General features: G+C 38.4%; 2 protein-coding genes across 4 annotated transcripts in view; both read right to left on the bottom strand.

Annotated features, from left to right (window-relative positions):
* Nucleotides 1–1,540: 1,540 nt before the first annotated feature.
* anxa14 (annexin A14) lies at nt 1,541–11,757 on the bottom strand. Of its 3 annotated transcripts, XM_087785629.1 has the most exons (13): nt 11,690–11,749; nt 11,558–11,598; nt 8,934–9,030; nt 8,778–8,866; nt 7,653–7,766; nt 7,501–7,591; nt 7,360–7,439; nt 7,265–7,303; nt 7,105–7,195; nt 6,959–7,054; nt 6,844–6,899; nt 6,595–6,702; nt 1,541–1,715 (listed from the first exon to the last, which is right to left on the bottom strand). In XM_087785629.1, the coding sequence occupies exons 2-13, from the start codon at nt 11,582–11,584 to the stop codon at nt 1,656–1,658; spliced, it is 948 nt and encodes a 315-aa protein (XP_087641755.1). In that variant the 5' UTR covers nt 11,585–11,598; nt 11,690–11,749; the 3' UTR covers nt 1,541–1,655. The 3 variants fall into 3 exon arrangements, with proteins under 3 accessions (XP_087641755.1, XP_087641756.1, XP_087641754.1); XM_087785630.1 differs by having other exon boundaries at nt 7,265–7,300; nt 11,558–11,757; XM_087785628.1 differs by having other exon boundaries at nt 11,558–11,754.
* A 2,010-nt stretch (nt 11,758–13,767) lies between these two features.
* The window catches only part of crybg2 (crystallin beta-gamma domain containing 2), a 92,789-nt gene continuing 86,977 nt past the window's right edge, over nt 13,768–19,579 (bottom strand). Inside the window, exon 24 of the mRNA XM_087786136.1 lies at nt 13,768–14,189. Within this exon, the coding sequence (XP_087642262.1) occupies nt 14,101–14,189 (89 nt within the window). The 3' untranslated portion in view covers nt 13,768–14,100. The remainder of the gene's footprint in view (nt 14,190–19,579) is intronic.

The raw sequence follows: 19,579 nt of genomic DNA, 5'->3' as shown, positions 1-19,579 counted from the left end.
GTTGAGTTTGAGAGAGTTTGAGTGAGTTTGAGTGAGTTTGAGAGAGTTTGAGTGAGTTTGAGTGAGTTTGAGTGAGTTTGAGTGAGTTTGAGTGAGTTTGAGTGAGTTTGAGTGAGTTTGAGTGAGTTTGAGAGAGTTTGAGTGAGTTTGAGTGAGTTTGAGTGAGTTTGAGAGAGTTTGAGTGAGTTTGAGTGAGTTTGAGTGAGTTTGAGAGAGTTTGAGTGAGTTTGAGTGAGTTTGAGTGAGTTTGAGTGAGTTTGAGTGAGTTTGAGAGAGTTTGAGTGAGTTTGAGTGAGTTTGAGTGAGTTTGAGTGAGTTTGAGTGAGTTTGAGTGAGTTTGAGTGAGTTTGAGAGAGTTTGAGTGAGTTTGAGTGAGTTTGAGTGAGTTTGAGAGAGTTTGAGTGAGTTTGAGTGAGTTTGAGTGAGTTTGAGTGAGTTTGAGTGAGTTTGAGAGAGTTTGAGTGAGTTTGAGTGAGTTTGAGAGAGTTTGAGAGAGTTTGAGTGAGTTTGAGTGAGTTTGAGAGAGTTTGAGTGAGTTTGAGTGAGTTTGAGTGAGTTTGAGTGAGTTTGAGTGAGTTTGAGAGAGTTTGAGTGAGTTTGAGAGAGTTTGAGTGAGTTTGAGTGAGTTTGAGTGAGTTTGAGTGAGTTTGAGAGAGTTTGAGTGAGTTTGAGTGAGTTTGAGTGAGTTTGAGTGAGTTTGAGAGAGTTTGAGTGAGTTTGAGAGAGTTTGAGTGAGTTTGAGTGAGTTTGAGTGAGTTTGAGTGAGTTTGAGTGAGTTTGAGTGAGTTTGAGTGAGTTTGAGTGAGTTTGAGTGAGTTTGAGAGAGTTTGAGTGAGTTTGAGAGAGTTTGAGTGAGTTTGAGAGAGTTTGAGTGAGTTTGAGAGAGTTTGAGTGAGTTTGAGAGAGTTTGAGTGAGTTTGAGTGAGTTTGAGAGAGTTTGAGTGAGTTTGAGTGAGTTTGAGTGAGTTTGAGTGAGTTTGAGTGAGTTTGAGAGAGTTTGAGTGAGTTTGAGAGAGTTTGAGAGAGTTTGAGTGAGTTTGAGTGAGTTTGAGTGAGTTTGAGTGAGTTTGAGTGAGTTTGAGTGAGTTTGAGTGAGTTTGAGAGAGTTTGAGTGAGTTTGAGAGAGTTTGAGTGAGTTTGAGAGAGTTTGAGAGAGTTTGAGTGAGTTTGAGTGAGTTTGAGTGAGTTTGAGTGAGTTTGAGTGAGTTTGAGAGAGTTTGAGTGAGTTTGAGTGAGTTTGAGTGAGTTTGAGTGAGTTTGAGTGAGTTTGAGTGAGTTTGAGAGAGTTTGAGTGAGTTTGAGAGAGTTTGAGAGAGTTTGAGTGAGTTTGAGTGAGTTTGAGTGAGTTTGAGTGAGTTTGAGAGAGTTTGAGTGAGTTTGAGTGAGTTTGAGAGAGTTTGAGTGAGTTTGAGTGAGTTTGAGTGAGTTTGAGAGAGTTTGAGTGAGTTTGAGTGAGTTTGAGTGAGTTTGAGTGAGTTTGAGTCATGGTTCCATCTTCACTCTTCGTCAACTGGTCTGAAGGAATCACTCGTCAATGATGTCGTTGCAAAAGGAAGTTTTATTGATCGTGAACAAAGTAAAGTTGTTCAAACAACGTTCAACTTGTATTTGTTCTTCTGACAAATATTGACGATGAAAGATTTACGTTGATGAAGTTAATCTTCAGCACCACAGAGAGTCAGCAGAGCCCGGAGGTGATCTCCCTTGAAGTGTTTCTGGGAGGAGAAGAACGTCAGTGGAAACACGGGAACACAGGAACACGGGAACAAAGAAACACAGGAACACAGGAACACAGGAACACAGGAACACAGGAACACGGGAACACAGGAACACAGGAACACAGGAACACAGGAACACGGGAACAAAGAAACACGGGAACACAGGAACACAGGAACACAGGAACACGGGAACAAAGATACACAGGAACACAGGAACACGGGAACACAGGAACACGGGAACACAGGAACAAAGAAACACGGGAACACGGACACACGGGAACAAAGAAACACGGGATCAAAGAAACACGGGAACACGGGAACAAAGAAACACGGGAACACGGACACACGGGAACAAAGAAACACGGGAACAAAGAAACACGGGAACACAGGAACACGGGAACACGGGAACACGGGAACACGGGAACACAGGAACACAGGAACAAAGAAACACGGGAACAAAGAAACACGGGAACAAAGAAACACGGGAACACGGGAACAAAGAAACACGGGAACACAGGAACACTGGAACAAAGAAACACGGGAACACAGGAACACGGGAACAAAGAAACACGGGAACAAAGAAACACGGGAACACAGGAACACGGGAACAAAGAAACACAGGAACAAAGAAACACAGGAACAAAGAAACACGGGAACAAAGAAACACGGGAACAAAGAAACACGGGAACAAAGAAACACGGGAACAAAGAAACACGGGAACAAAGAAACACAGGAACAAAGAAACACGGGAACAAAGAAACACAGGAACAAAGAAACACTGGAACACAGGAACACGGGAACAAAGAAACACGGGAACACGGGAACACGGGAACACAGGAACACGGGAACAAAGAAACACAGGAACAAAGAAACACAGGAACACGGGAACAAAGAAACACGGGAACACAGGAACACTGGAACAAAGAAACACGGGAACACAGGAACACGGGAACAAAGAAACATGGGAACAAAGAAACACGGGAACAAAGAAACACGGGAACAAAGAAACACAGGAACAAAGAAACACGGGAACACAGGAACACGGGAACAAAGAAACACGGGAACACAGGAACACGGGAACACGGGAACACAGGAACACAGGAACAAAGAAACACGGGAACAAAGAAACACGGGAACAAAGAAACACGGGAACACGGGAACAAAGAAACACGGGAACACAGGAACACTGGAACAAAGAAACACGGGAACACAGGAACACGGGAACAAAGAAACACGGGAACAAAGAAACACGGGAACACAGGAACACGGGAACAAAGAAACACAGGAACAAAGAAACACAGGAACAAAGAAACACGGGAACAAAGAAACACGGGAACAAAGAAACACGGGAACAAAGAAACACGGGAACAAAGAAACACGGGAACAAAGAAACACAGGAACAAAGAAACACGGGAACAAAGAAACACAGGAACAAAGAAACACTGGAACACAGGAACACGGGAACAAAGAAACACGGGAACACGGGAACACGGGAACACAGGAACACGGGAACAAAGAAACACAGGAACAAAGAAACACAGGAACACGGGAACAAAGAAACACGGGAACACAGGAACACTGGAACAAAGAAACACGGGAACACAGGAACACGGGAACAAAGAAACATGGGAACAAAGAAACACGGGAACAAAGAAACACGGGAACAAAGAAACACGGGAACAAAGAAACACGGGAACAAAGAAACACGGGAACAAAGCAACACGGGAACAAAGAAACACAGGAACAAAGAAACACGGGAACACAGGAACACGGGAACAAAGAAACACGGGAACACGGGAACACAGGAACACGGGAACACGGGAACACGGGAACACAGGAACACAGGAACAAAGAAACACGGGAACAAAGAAACACGGGAACACGGGAACAAAGAAACACGGGAACACAGGAACACTGGAACAAAGAAACACGGGAACACAGGAACACGGGAACAAAGAAACACGGGAACAAAGAAACACGGGAACACAGGAACACGGGAACAAAGAAACACAGGAACAAAGAAACACAGGAACAAAGAAACACGGGAACAAAGAAACACGGGAACAAAGAAACACGGGAACAAAGAAACACGGGAACAAAGAAACACGGGAACAAAGAAACACAGGAACAAAGAAACACGGGAACAAAGAAACACAGGAACAAAGAAACACTGGAACACAGGAACAGGGGAACAAAGAAACACGGGAACACGGGAACACGGGAACACGGGAACACAGGAACACGGGAACAAAGGAACAAAGAAACACAGGAACACGGGAACAAAGAAACACGGGAACACAGGAACATTGGAACAAAGAAACACGGGAACACAGGAACACGGGAACAAAGAAACATGGGAACAAAGAAACACGGGAACAAAGAAACACGGGAACAAAGAAACACGGGAACAAAGAAACACGGGAACAAAGAAACACAGGAACAAAGAAACACGGGAACACAGGAACACGGGAACAAAGAAACACAGGAACACAGGAACACGGGAACACAGGAACACAGGAACACAGGAACAAAGAAACACGGGAACAAAGAAACACGGGAACAAAGAAACACGGGAACACTGGAACAAAGAAACACGGGAACACAGGAACACGGGAACAAAGAAACACGGGAACAATGAAACACGGGAACAAAGAAACACGGGAACAAAGAAACACGGGAACAAAGAAACACGGGAACAAAGAAACACGGGAACAAAGAAACATGGGAACAAAGAAACACGGGAACACGGACACACGGGAACAAAGAAACACGGGAACAAAGAAACACGGGAACACGGGAACAAAGAAACACGGGAACACAGGAACACTGGAACAAAGAAACACGGGAACACAGGAACACGGGAACAAAGAAACACGGGAACAAAGAAACACGGGAACACAGGAACACGGGAACAAAGAAACACAGGAACAAAGAAACACAGGAACAAAGAAACACGGGAACAAAGAAACACGGGAACACGGACACACGGGAACAAAGAAACACAGGAACAAAGAAACACGGGAACAAAGAAACACAGGAACAAAGAAACACGGGAACAAAGAAACACAGGAACAAAGAAACACTGGAACACAGGAACACGGGAACAAAGAAACACGGGAACACGGGAACACAGGAACACAGGAACACGGGAACAAAGAAACACAGGAACAAAGAAACACAGGAACAGGGGAACAAAGAAACACGGGAACACAGGAACACTGGAACAAAGAAACACGGGAACACAGGAACACGGGAACAAAGAAACATGGGAACAAAGAAACACGGGAACAAAGAAACACGGGAACAAAGAAACACGGGAACAAAGAAACACGGGAACAAAGAAACACAGGAACAAAGAAACACGGGAACACAGGAACACGGGAACAAAGAAACACAGGAACACAGGAACACGGGAACACAGGAACACGGGAACAAAGAAACACGGGAACAAAGAAACACGGGAACAAAGAAACACGGGAACACTGGAACAAAGAAACACGGGAACACAGGAACACGGGAACACGGGAACAAAGAAACACGGGAACAATGAAACACGGGAACAAAGAAACACGGGAACAAAGAAACACGGGAACAAAGAAACACGGGAACAAAGAAACACAGGAACAAAGAAACACGGGAACACAGGAACACAGGAACAAAGAAACACGGGAACACAGGAACACGGGAACACAGGAACACGGGAACAAAGAAACACAGGAACAAAGAAACACAGGAACAAAGAAACACGGGAACACAGGAACACTGGAACAAAGAAACACGGGAACACAGGAACACGGGAACAAAGAAACATGGGAACAAAGAAACACGGGAACAAAGAAACACGGAACAAAGAAACACAGGAACAAAGAAACACGGGAACACAGGAACACGGGAACAAAGAAACACGGGAACACAGGAACACGGGAACACGGGAACACGGGAACACAGGAACAAAGAAACATGGGAACAAAGAAACACGGGAACACAGGAACACTGGAACAAAGAAACACGGGAACACAGGAATACGGGAACAAAGAAACACGGGAACACAGGAACACGGGAACAAAGAAACACGGGAACAAAGAAACACAGGAACAAAGAAACACAGGAACAAAGAAACACAGGAACAAAGAAACACGGGAACACGGACACACGGGAACACGGGAACAAAGAAACACGGGAACAAAGAAACACGGGAACAAAGAAACACAGGAACAAAGAAACACGGGAACAAAGAAACACGGGAACAAAGGAACACGGGAACAAAGAAACACGGGAACAAAGAAACACAGGAACAAAGAAACACGGGAACACGGGAACACAGGAACACTGGAACAAAGAAACACGGGAACACGGGAACAAAGAAACACGGGAACAAAGGAACACGGGAACAAAGAAACACGGGAACAAAGAAACACGGGAACACAGGAACACGGGAACAAAGAAACATGGGAACAAAGAAACACGGGAACAAAGAAACACGGGAACAAAGAAACACGGGAACAAAGAAACACGGGAACAAAGAAACACAGGAACAAAGAAACACGGGAACACAGGAACACGGGAACAAAGAAACACGGGAACACAGGAACACGGGAACACGGGAACACGGGAACACGGGAACCCAGGAACACAGGAACAAAGAAACACGGGAACAAAGAGACACGGGAACAAAGAAACACGGGAACACAGGAACACTGGAACAAAGATACACGGGAAGACAGGAACACGGGAACAAAGAAACACGGGAACAAAGAAACACGGGAACACAGGAACACGGGAACAAAGAAACACGGGAACAAAGAAACACGGGAACAAAGAAACACGAGAACAAAGAAACACTGGAACATGCAAACATGCAAACATGTGTGGTCACCTGCAGGGAGGTGTAGAGAGAAGAGCCGGTGAGCTTCAAGAAAGCTGCTCTGATACACAGCAGGTCTTCCTCACAGTGAGCGACGATGATGCTCTGAACGACTGAAGCCTGTGAGAGAAGATTTATGACAAACATCTGCTTCACTGAGCTTTGATCAGAACATGTTGAATGTTTGTCGTTTCATCAACATTATCTTATGAAAAGAATTTTCAACTGTAATCAAACAATTTCAACTGGAATCAAACCAACCTTCATGGACGTCAGTCTCTTGGCGACGAAGCTGTCGGGACACTTGATGCACTGAACTGTTGATCACAGAACGTTGTCAGTCACAGGAAACAACCATCTGGTCTCCAGTATTTACCCAACACTTGGAAACCTTTCCTCAGGTCTCCAGAGAACTGTTTGTCCACCAAGTCCTCCATCATCCGTCCACTGCTCATCTCCACCATCATGAAGACTGTGGAGTCAGAGTCAGAGCTGGTCACGGTCCAATCAGGACGGACTCACCTTTGTTCAGGTGGGCGGAGTCTCTGGAGGCCAGAACGTCGATCCACGCGTCCACGTCCGGTTTCTTCGACTCGAGGGACGAAGTGAGAACCTGTGGAACGTTGAAGTTCTTTTCAACGTAAGTCATATTGTCGTCACAGACCAGCGAAGGTCAACGTACCTCCACGTCTCTCTGGACTCCCGCCAGGATGTTCTCCTTCTTCAAAGACAACAGGTTCAGACGCTTCTGATCTTCTCCACCGACGAGTCACTTACGTTCAACAAGGCCACGACGAGCTTCATGAAGTCTCCGCTGGTTTCGGATCTCAGCTCCTTCTCCAGGCTCTTCTTGTGAACTGAGGCCCAGAAGACACCGTCAGTCTCCAGATGCAGGTCTGGACGCGTCACCTGACTCACGCTGCTCGTACGCCGCCTGGACCTGCTGGAGGCGACCTCCGGACCTGGTGCAGAGGATCTCCAGCAGCGTCTCCTCGTTGGTGCCCAGACCCTGTGGGAGCCGCCGGTCAACGTTTGGCTGATGTTCACGAGCGTCTGTGGTTTAAACTCACGGCCATGGCCTGCTGCAGTCTGTGGGCCTCGTGGTGCAGCGGCGGCAACAGCAGCTCCAGCATCAAGTCCTCCAGGTCTCCAGACAAGACCTTCTTCAGCGAGGAGGCCAGATCCTGAGACGCAACAGAGAGAGGTTCCTTGGAGGCTCCTCGGAGACTCAGAGGAGGTTCCTCAGAGGCTCCACGGAGGTTCCTCTGAGTCTCCTCTGAGTCTCCTCTGAGTCTCCTCTGAGGAACCTCTGAGGAACCTCCTCTGAGACTCATGTCTGTTTCTACAAAACTCTCTTTCCATTGAAATATTGATCTTAAGCTCCGCCCACTGAAAACACTTCAGTCTCCACCTGCAAGGGACTCGTTGTATAAACAAAGCGTGATTACAGCTGGAGGAGGAGTGAATACTGTGATTACTTCATTTATGGTCTGAGTACAACGAAGACAAAAAGACAAAAAACTAATACTTATTGTGAGTATTTTGAAAAAGTTTTAAGAATATAAAAATGTTCCGGGTTATGAATAATGAAGTATTGATGCATATATTTTACTTCATGAATCAAGTCAAAGTATTAATACAAGTATAAACACAGATTCATACAAATGTATTATTTGACCAGTTTTAAAGTTTTCTTCGATTTCCTTTCCTGTAGTCCAAGGATCAGGATCAGAGTAAAACCTCCAAGAAAAACACAAAGTGAAGTTTGATCCATTTTCTAGCATCAGAACAAATGAACTTTTCTTTCTGAACAACTACAGTTCACGAGGTAGTTCACGAGGTAACAAGTACATTAAAGCCGTAGTACGCGATATTTGTTTGGTTTTTCGGTGGACCGTGTGACCAAACTTTACATAAAAGTACTTTGGATCTTCAGATGAAAACCGACTCGACAAAAGTTTGGATCTAAACTAACGTTTATGATGTATTTGGCACCGGAGCAACAGAGGAATCTACGGCACTGCAGTTACACTCCTGTGACACCGGGGGGCAGCGATCCTTTGTATTGTATCTTTAAAGGTTGGATTCATACTTCCTTCAAGTCAAGGACACGAGGAACGTCAGGAACTCCTTGAGTCAACAAGGGTGTGTGGAATCCCTGAGCAAACATGCGGAACAAACAGGACCTGGTTCACCTTCTGAGAAGCTTCTTCAAAGCTGCTGCTGATGTTCTGCCTCTGGCCACTGCTGCGGTTGCTCAGGATTCTCACCAGCGTCGCCGGATCTGATCCAGGACCAGAAGAAAAGGTTCAGATCCAGAGGAAGAACAGTGTTGACGTCACTCGCCTCACCTTTGGCTGCGACAGCCTTGTGGATCTCCAGCACGTCCTTGTCCACCTGGAAGTTCGGGAACGACCTCAAGGTCCCGAGGGAGCCCCAGGTCATGGTCTGTGGGCAGAAGAAACATGATATTATTAGTATTATTATTATATTATTATTAGTATGATTTCAACATTTCACACTTTTATTTATTATTATTATTATTAATACCAATATTATTATTATATAAGTATTATTATTATCATAATTGTTATTATTTCACAATGATTTCAACATTTCACACTTTTATTTATTATTATTATTATTATTATATTATTATTATTTCACAATGCTTTCCACATTTCACACTTTTATATTATTATTATTATTATATTATTTTTATTAATATTATTATATTATTATTATTATTACATTATTATTATATTATTATTATTATTATTTCAACATTTCACACTTTTATTTATTTATTATTATTATTATTATTATTATTATTAATAACAATGTCATTATTATATAATTATTATATTATATTATTATTATTATTATATCATTATTAAATTAAATTATAATTATTATTATATCACAATGATTTCAACATTTCACACTTTTATATATTATTATTATTTTAATTATTATTATAATATAATTATATTATTATTATATTATTATTATAATTATTATTATTTCACGATGATTTCCACATTTCACACTTTTATATTATTATAATTATTATTATTATTATATTTTTATTAATATTAGTATATTATTATTATTTTTATTATAATTATTATATTATTATTATTATTTCAACATTTCACACTTCTATATATTATTATTATTATAGTATCATTATATTATTATTATATTATTATTATTATTATTATTATATTACATTATTATTATTATATTATTATAAGAATTATTTAATATTATTTGAAACGTGTTCTTTCATTGAAACGTTCTGTTCAAACATTTTTTTTTAAATAATTTGATTTAATCATTTCAATGAAAACCTTTAAACATTATTTTTATTAAAAAACGTTGAAAGATAATCATTTTTTATTGAATAATTGAATTAAAAGGTTAGAAAGGTTTAATTATTTTGTATCATTTTTTTTAAATTAAGAAAATACTAATTATCTAATGATTGTTTGATTCTAGTTGAAAATTGTTTGATTCTAGTTGAAAATTGTTTGATTACAGTTGAAAATTGTTTGATTAAAGTTGAAAATTGTTTGATTATAGTTGAAAATTGTTGGATTATAGTTGAAAATTGTTTGATTATAGTTGAAAATTGTTGATTATAGTTGAAAATTGTTTGATTATAGTTGAAAATTGTTGATTATAGTTGAAAATTGTTTGATTCTAGTTGAAAATTGTTTGATTATAGTTGAAAATTGTTGGATTATAGTTGAAAATTGTTTGATTATAGTTGAAAATTGTTGGATTATAGTTGAAAATTGTTTGATTATAGTTGAAAATTGTTTGATTATAGTTGAAAATTGTTGGATTATAGTTGAAAATTGTTGGATTATAGTTGAAAATTGTTGGATTATAGTTGAAAATTGTTTGATTATAGTTGAAAATTGTTTGATTATAGTTGAAAATTGTTTGATTATAGTTGAAAATTGTTTGATTATAGTTGAAAATTGTTGATTATAGTTGAAAATTGTTTGATTAAAGTTGAAAATTGTTTGATTATAGTTGAAAATTGTTGGATTATAGTTGAAAATTGTTTGATAATAGTTGAAAATTGTTGATTATAGTTGAAAATTGTTTGATTATAGTTGAAAATTGTTGATTATAGTTGAAAATTGTTTGATTCTAGTTGAAAATTGTTTGATTATAGTTGAAAATTGTTGGATTATAGTTGAAAATTGTTTGATTATAGTTGAAAATTGTTGGATTATAGTTGAAAATTGTTTGATTATAGTTGAAAATTGTTGGATTATAGTTGAAAATTGTTTGATTAAAGTTGAAAATTGTTTGATTATAGTTGAAAATTGTTGGATTATAGTTGAAAATTGTTTGATTATAGTTGAAAATTGTTGATTATAGTTGAAAATTGTTTGATTATAGTTGAAAATTGTTGATTATAGTTGAAAATTGTTGATTATAGTTGAAAATTGTTTGATTATAGTTGAAAATTGTTGATTATAGTTGAAAATTGTTTGATTCTAGTTGAAAATTGTTTGATTATAGTTGAAAATTGTTGGATTATAGTTGAAAATTGTTTGATTATAGTTGAAAATTGTTGGATTATAGTTGAAAATTGTTTGATTATAGTTGAAAATTGTTGGATTATAGTTGAAAATTGTTAGATTATAGTTGAAAATTGTTGATTATAGTTGAAAATTGTTTGATTATAGTTGAAAATTGTTGATTATAGTTGAAAATTGTTGATTATAGTTGAAAATTGTTTGATTATAGTTGAAAATTGTTTGATTATAGATGAAAATTGTTTGATTATAATTAAAAATAGTTTGAGTATCAAATATATCAGTGAGTCAAAGCAGGGTGTGAGGATCAGAGTGGGGTCAAAGGTCATGTGTGTGTTCCGTTGAACAGATTGTTCAATTGTCTTCATTCATGTTTCATCTAAACAACATCAGATATTGTCAGGTGATCAACTCACACATGATTGGTCGTATCGAGCGTCCATCGCTGAAGTTTCACCTGCAGTGAGAAGATTCAGGAAAACAAAATGAAATCGGATGAAAAGTTAGGTTTGTTCTTGCGAAGGTTTCAGGAAACAAAGAATCTTCACCCGGAGGAACGTCTCGAGCTCTTAGTGGAGGCGGTTTTTACGAGCACCTGTTATCTTCACCTGCGCACACCTGCGGGCACAACACACTTGTCCCTGAACCTCTTCTGGCAGAAGAGAGCGTCTGAAGGTCAGAGCAGTGGCTGAGGAGCGACGAGAAGGTTCTTCTCTGGTCCAAACATTCCTTCAACTCACGGAACCTTCAGCGGAACGTTTGAGGAACATGTGTGATTTAAGGTAAAGTTCAACACCTGGAGGCTGCAGCGCTTCTGCCAGAAAGTGTTCGTGTCGAACTTTTGTAACCGGAGCTGCCGTCGACACCTTGACCGCAGAGAGTTGTGTAGAATTACAACACAACACAACACAACACAACACAATCACACACACACACACCTGGACGAACAGGTTTCTTTGCTGAAATGTTGAGGAAAAAACACATTGATGAAGAAAAACAACTGTTAAGAATTTTATACAATTAAGAATAAAAAATACATGAAACTATTAAAAAACTGAGGCGTAAAACAAGATTATTATATATTATTTTATTATAGTTGAAAATTGTTTGGAAAGGAAACCCAGGAACACAAGACAGGTGGAGACAATAACAATCAGCAGGAGAACACAAGACAGGTGGAGACAATAACAATCAGCAGGAGAACACAAGACAGGTGGAGACAATAACAATCAGCAGGAGAACACAAGACAGGTGGAGACAATAACAATCAGCAGGAGAACACAAGACAGGTGGAGACAATAACAATCAGCAGGAGAACACAAGACAGGTGGAGACAATAACAATCAGCAGGAGAACACAAGACAGGTGGAGACAATAACAATCAGCAGGAGAACACAAGACAGGTGGAGACAATAACAATCAGCAGGAGAACACAAGACAGGTGGAGACAATAACAATCAGCAGGAGAACACAAGACAGGTGGAGACAATAACAATCAGCAGGAGAACACAAGACAGGTGGAGACAATAACAATCAGCAGGAGAACACAAGACAGGTGGAGACAATAACAATCAGCAGGAGAACACAAGACAGGTGGAGACAATAACAATCAGCAGGAGAACACAAGACAGGTGGAGACAATAACAATCAGCAGGAGAACACAAGACAGGTGGAGACAATAACAATCAGCAGGAGAACACAAGACAGGTGGAGACAATAACAATCAGCAGGAGAACACAAGACAGGTGGAGACAATAACAATCAGCAGGTGAACACAAGTCAGGTGGAGACAATAACAATCAGCAGGAGAACACAAGACAGGTGGAGACAATAACAATCAGCAGGAGAACACAAAACAGGTGGAGACAATAACAATCAGCAGGAGAACACAAGACAGGTGGAGACAATAACAATCAGCAGGAGAACACAAGACAGGTGGAGACAATAACAATCAGCAGGAGAACACAAGACAGGTGGAGACAATAACAATCAGCAGGAGAACACAAGACAGGTGGAGACAATAACAATCAGCAGGAGAACACAAGACAGGTGGAGACAATAACAATCAGCAGGAGAACACAAGACAGGTGGAGACAATAACAAGAAAGACACACGAGGCATAACAGAAAAATGTTTGATCATAGTTTAAAATACATTTGTTGAAAGATAAACTGTACATTATTAACAAACAGTATATTCAAATTAACAGACAAGTACCTATTAAACAAAAGGCAAATCATCACAGGATCACAGTTTAATGGTGTATAAATGAACATTGATTTAAACGACCAGCGGTTGGCAGGAAGTGACCAAAGGTCAAAGGTGCACCAGATACTGAGGCGATCAGGCACGAGACATCAAACGATGAACCAACACAAATAAGTCAATCAACATAAAGAATAACAATAACAAAATAATATCAGAGAGAAATAATTAAATGCATCTCTTAGTGTTACAAAAATACTGGTGACAGGACGGTTTGATTTCAGTTGAAAATGTACTAAAGTCAACATTATAGATTATAGTAAAAAACATTTGTAAAACTACATCAATCAAAACACTAGGATAGAAGTTCATGTATTTGTTTCTAAAGTCAGTTTAAAGTAAAAAAAACACACCAAAGACAAACTTTTCTATTGTTACTTTATTTCATTTCAACCAAATCACCATGAAAAACAGTTCCGAGTATTAAACAGTAACAAACACACACTCATCCCAGTGCGTGAACCATAGCTGCAACACAAGTGTGTAGACAAACACAACAGCAACACTAGAGAGTTCTACATTCTCTGGCTTCGCTCTCGTGGTCATTTGGCGATTCCTCGGGAGCACGAGGCAAAACGGAGGCTTTGGTAAACAAACGGACACGTCATTTACATGGAACAACCAGTTGTGTATGACTACACAACGTAGGAAGATGTTGTGTAACCGTTGTTAAAATCATTACACAACAAAAGGATCACAGCAGCTCCATCTCCCACTGCTGGCTCGCTCGCTCCTCGCTCTCCGGCATGATCACCACGTGCTCTTTGTCGTACGTCTTTCCACCTGGAGCCAAGATGCATTGTGGGTAACGTTAGTGGCTCATCAGCAGCATCGACACAAACACACGGTTCAGTTTAGCTTTAGTTTAGTTTTAGTTTCAGTTTAGCTTCAGTTTAGCTTTCGTTTAGCTTCAGTTTAGCTTCAGTTTAGTGTCAGTTTAGTGTCAGTTTAGCGTCAGTTTAGCGTCAGTTTAGCTTCAGCTTAGTGTCAGTTTAGCTTCAGTTTAGCGTCAGTTTAGTTTTAGTTAAGTTTCAGTTTAGCTTCAGTTTAGCTTCAATTTAGCGTCAGTTTAGCTTCAGTTTAGCTTCAGTTTAGCTTCAATTTAGCGTCAGTTTAGTTTTAGTTAAGTTTCAGTTTAGCTTCAGTTTAGCTTCAATTTAGCGTCAGTTTAGCTTCAGTTTAGCTTCAGTTTAGCTTCAATTTAGCTTCAGTTTAGCTTCAATTTAGCGTCAGTTTAGCTTCAGTTTAGCTTCAGTTTAGCTTCAATTTAGCTTCAGTTTAGTGTCAGTTTAGTGTCAGTTTAGCGTCAGTTTAGCTTCAGCTTAGTGTCAGTTTAGCTTCAGTTTAGCTTCAGTTTAGCGTCAGTTTAGTTTTAGTTGAGTTTCAGTTTAAAGTCAGTTTAGCGTCAGTTTAGCTTCAGCTTAGTGTCAGTTTAGCTTCAGTTTAGCTTCAGTTTAGTGTCAGTTTAGCGTCAGTTTAGCTTCAGTTTAGCTTCAGTTTAGCGTCAATTTAGCTTCAGTTTAGCGTCAGTTTAGTTTTAGTTAAGTTTCAGTTTAGCTTCAGTTTAGCGTCAATTTATCTTCAGTTTAGTTTCAGTTTAGCGTCAGTTTAGTTTTAGTTAAGTTTCAGTTTAGCTTCAGTTTAGCTTCAGTTTAGCTTTAGTTTAGCTTTAGTTTAGCTTCAGTTTAGCTTCAGTTAAGTGTCAGTTTAGCGTCAGTTTAGCTTCAGTTTAGTGTCAGTTTAGCTTCAGTTTGGCTTTAGTTTATTTTCAGTTTAGTTTCAGTTTAGCGTTAGTTTAGCTTCAGAGTAGCTTCAGTATACCTTCAGTTTAGCTTTAGTTTAGCTTCAGTTTAGCTTTAGTTTAGCTTCAGTTTAGTTTCAGTTTAGCTTCAGTTTAGCTTTAGTTTAGTTTCAGTCTAGCTTCAGTTTAGTGTCAGTTTAGCTTCAGTTTAGCTTTAGTTTAGTTTTAGTTTAGCTTCAGTTTAGCTTTAGTTTAGCTTCAGTTTAGCTTTAGTTTAATTATAGTTTAGTTTCAGTTTAGCTTCAGTTTAGCTTTGGTTTAGCTTCAGTTTAGCTTCAGTTTACCTTCAGTTTAGTGTCAGTTTAGCTTCAGTTTAGCTTTAGTTTAGCTTTGGTTTAGCTTCAGTTTAGCTTCAGTTTAGCTTCAGTTTAGCTTCAGTTTAGTGTCGGTTTAGCTTCAGTTTAGCTTCAGTTTAGCTTCAGTTTAGCTTCAGTTTAGCTTCAGTTTAGCGTCAGTTTAGCTTCAGTTTAGCTTCAATTTAGCTTCAGTTTAGCGTCAGTTTAGTTTTAGTTAAGTTTCAGTTTAGCTTCAGTTTAGCGTCAATTAAGCTTCAGTTTAGCGTCAGTTTAGTTTTAGTTAAGTTTCAGTTTAGCTTCAGTTTAGCTTCAGTTTAGCTATAGTTTAGCTTTAGTTTAGTTTCAGTTTAGCTTCAGTTTAGTGTCAGTTTAGCGTCAGTTTAGCTTCAGTTTAGTGTCAGTTTAGCTTCAGTTTGGCTTTAGTTTGGCTTTAGTTTAGTTTCAGTTTAGTTTCAGTTTAGCTTTAGTTTAGCTTCAGAGTAGCTTCAGTTTACCTTCAGTTTAGCTTTAGTTTAGCTTCAGTTTAGCTTTAGTTTAGCTTCAGTTTCGCTTCAGTTTAGTTTTAGTTTAGTTTTAGTTTAGTTTCAGTTTAGCTTCAGTTTAGCTTTAGTTTAGTTTCAGTTTAGCTTCAGTTTAGTGTCAGTTTAGCTTCAGTTTAGCTTTAGTTTAGTTTTAGTTTAGCTTCAGTTTAGCTTTAGTTTAGCTTCAGTTTAGCTTTAGTTTAGTTTTAGATTAGTTTCAGTTTAGCTTCAGTTTAGCTTCAGTTTAGCTTTGGTTTAGCTTCAGTTTAGCTTCAGTTTAGCGTCAGTTTAGTTTTAGTTGAGTTTCAGTTTAAAGTCAGTTTAGCGTCAGTTTAGCTTCAGCTTAGTGTCAGTTTAGCTTCAGTTTAGCTTCAGTTTAGTGTCAGTTTAGCGTCAGTTTAGCTTCAGTTTAGCTTCAGTTTAGCGTCAATTTAGCTTCAGTTTAGCGTCAGTTTAGTTTTAGTTAAGTTTCAGTTTAGCTTCAGTTTAGCGTCAATTTATCTTCAGTTTAGTTTCAGTTTAGCGTCAGTTTAGTTTTAGTTAAGTTTCAGTTAAGCTTCAGTTTAGCTTCAGTTTAGCTTTAGTTTAGCTTTAGTTTAGCTTCAGTTTAGCTTCAGTTTAGTGTCAGTTTAGCGTCAGTTTAGCTTCAGTTTAGCTTCAGTTTAGCTTCAGTTTAGCGTCGGTTTAGCTTCAGTTTAGCTTCAGTTTAGCTTCAGTTTAGCTTCAGTTTAGCGTCAGTTTAGCTTCAGTTTAGCTTCAATTTAGCTTCAGTTTAGCGTCAGTTTAGTTTTAGTTAAGTTTCAGTTTAGCTTCAGTTTAGCTTCAGTTTAGCTTCAGTTTGGCGTCAATTAAGCTTCAGTTTAGCGTCAGTTTAGTTTTAGTTAAGTTTCAGTTTAGCTTCAGTTTAGCTTTAGTTTAGCTTTAGTTTAGCTTCAGTTTAGCTTCAGTTTAGTGTCAGTTTAGCGTCAGTTTAGCTTCAGTTTAGTGTCAGTTTAGCTTCAGTTTGGCTTTAGTTTAGTTTCAGTTTAGTTTCAGTTTAGCTTTAGTTTAGCTTCAGAGTAGCTTCAGTTTACCTTCAGTTTAGCTTTAGTTTAGCTTCAGTTTAGCTTCAGTTTAGCTTTAGTTTAGCTTCAGTTTAGCTTCAGTTTAGTTTTAGTTTAGTTTCAGTTTAGCTTCAGTTTAGCTTTAGTTTAGTTTCAGTTTAGCTTCAGTTTAGTGTCAGTTTAGCTTCAGTTTAGCTTTAGTTTAGTTTTAGTTTAGCTTCAGTTTAGCTTCAGTTTAGCTTTAGTTTAGTTTTAGATTAGTTTCAGTTTAGCTTCAGTTTAGCTTCAGTTTAGCTTTGGTTTAGCTTCAGTTTAGCTTCAGTTTAGCTTCAGTTTAGTTTCAGTTTAGCTTCAATTTAGCTTCAGTTTAGCGTCAGTTTAGTTTTAGTTAAGTTTCAGTTTAGCTTCAGTTTAGCGTCAATTAAGCTTCAGTTTAGCGTCAGTTTAGTTTTAGTTAAGTTTCAGTTTAGCTTCAGTTTAGTGTCAGTTTAGCTTCAGTTTAGCTTTAGTTTAGTTTTAGTTTAGCTTCAGTTTAGCTTCAGTTTAGCTTTAGTTTAGTTTTAGATTAGTTTCAGTTTAGCTTCAGTTTAGCTTCAGTTTAGCTTTGGTTTAGCTTCAGTTTAGCTTCAGTTTAGCTTCAGTTTAGTTTCAGTTTAGCTTCAATTTAGCTTCAGTTTAGCGTCAGTTTAGTTTTAGTTTAGCTTCAGTTTAGCTTCAGTTTAGCTTTAGTTTAGTTTTAGATTAGTTTCAGTTTAGCTTCAGTTTAGCTTCAGTTTAGCTTTGGTTTAGCTTCAGTTTAGCTTCAGTTTAGCGTCAGTTTAGCTTCAGTTTAGCTTCAATTTAGCTTCAGTTTAGCGTCAGTTTAGTTTTAGTTAAGTTTCAGTTTAGCTTCAGTTTAGCGTCAATTAAGCTTCAGTTTAGCGTCAGTTTAGTTTTAGTTAAGTTTCAGTTTAGCTTCAGTTTAGCTTCAGTTTAGCTATAGTTTAGCTTTAGTTTAGTTTCAGTTTAGCTTCAGTTTAGTGTCAGTTTAGCGTCAGTTTAGCTTCAGTTTAGTGTCAGTTTAGCTTCAGTTTGGCTTTAGTTTGGCTTTAGTTTAGTTTCAGTTTAGTTTCAGTTTAGCTTTAGTTTAGCTTCAGAGTAGCTTCAGTTTACCTTCAGTTTAGCTTTAGTTTAGCTTCAGTTTAGCTTTAGTTTAGCTTCAGTTTCGCTTCAGTTTAGTTTTAGTTTAGTTTTAGTTTAGTTTCAGTTTAGCTTCAGTTTAGCTTTAGTTTAGTTTCAGTTTAGCTTCAGTTTAGTGTCAGTTTAGCTTCAGTTTAGCTTTAGTTTAGTTTTAGTTTAGCTTCAGTTTAGCTTTAGTTTAGCTTCAGTTTAGCTTTAGTTTAGTTTTAGATTAGTTTCAGTTTAGCTTCAGTTTAGCTTCAGTTTAGCTTTGGTTTAGCTTCAGTTTAGCTTCAGTTTAGCGTCAGTTTAGTTTTAGTTGAGTTTCAGTTTAAAGTCAGTTTAGCGTCAGTTTAGCTTCAGCTTAGTGTCAGTTTAGCTTCAGTTTAGCTTCAGTTTAGTGTCAGTTTAGCGTCAGTTTAGCTTCAGTTTAGCTTCAGTTTAGCGTCAATTTAGCTTCAGTTTAGCGTCAGTTTAGTTTTAGTTAAGTTTCAGTTTAGCTTCAGTTTAGCGTCAATTTATCTTCAGTTTAGTTTCAGTTTAGCGTCAGTTTAGTTTTAGTTAAGTTTCAGTTAAGCTTCAGTTTAGCTTCAGTTTAGCTTTAGTTTAGCTTTAGTTTAGCTTCAGTTTAGCTTCAGTTTAGTGTCAGTTTAGCGTCAGTTTAGCTTCAGTTTAGCTTCAGTTTAGCTTCAGTTTAGCGTCGGTTTAGCTTCAGTTTAGCTTCAGTTTAGCTTCAGTTTAGCTTCAGTTTAGCGTCAGTTTAGCTTCAGTTTAGCTTCAATTTAGCTTCAGTTTAGCGTCAGTTTAGTTTTAGTTAAGTTTCAGTTTAGCTTCAGTTTAGCTTCAGTTTAGCTTCAGTTTAGCGTCAATTAAGCTTCAGTTTAGCGTCAGTTTAGTTTTAGTTAAGTTTCAGTTTAGCTTCAGTTTAGCTTTAGTTTAGCTTTAGTTTAGCTTCAGTTTAGCTTCAGTTTAGTGTCAGTTTAGCGTCAGTTTAGCTTCAGTTTAGTGTCAGTTTAGCTTCAGTTTGGCTTTAGTTTAGTTTCAGTTTAGTTTCAGTTTAGCTTTAGTTTAGCTTCAGAGTAGCTTCAGTTTACCTTCAGTTTAGCTTTAGTTTAGCTTCAGTTTAGCTTCAGTTTAGCTTTAGTTTAGCTTCAGTTTAGCTTCAGTTTAGTTTTAGTTTAGTTTCAGTTTAGCTTCAGTTTAGCTTTAGTTTAGTTTCAGTTTAGCTTCAGTTTAGTGTCAGTTTAGCTTCAGTTTAGCTTTAGTTTAGTTTTAGTTTAGCTTCAGTTTAGCTTCAGTTTAGCTTTAGTTTAGTTTTAGATTAGTTTCAGTTTGGCTTCAGTTTAGCTTCAGT

Source organism: Callionymus lyra, chromosome 3 (assembly GCF_982586985.1).
Source record: "Callionymus lyra chromosome 3, fCalLyr1.hap1.1, whole genome shotgun sequence".
Classification (NCBI taxonomy): domain Eukaryota; kingdom Metazoa; phylum Chordata; class Actinopteri; order Syngnathiformes; family Callionymidae; genus Callionymus; species Callionymus lyra.
Note: the sequence above shows the minus strand (reverse complement) of the source record. Positions and strands in the feature narration are given on the sequence as shown.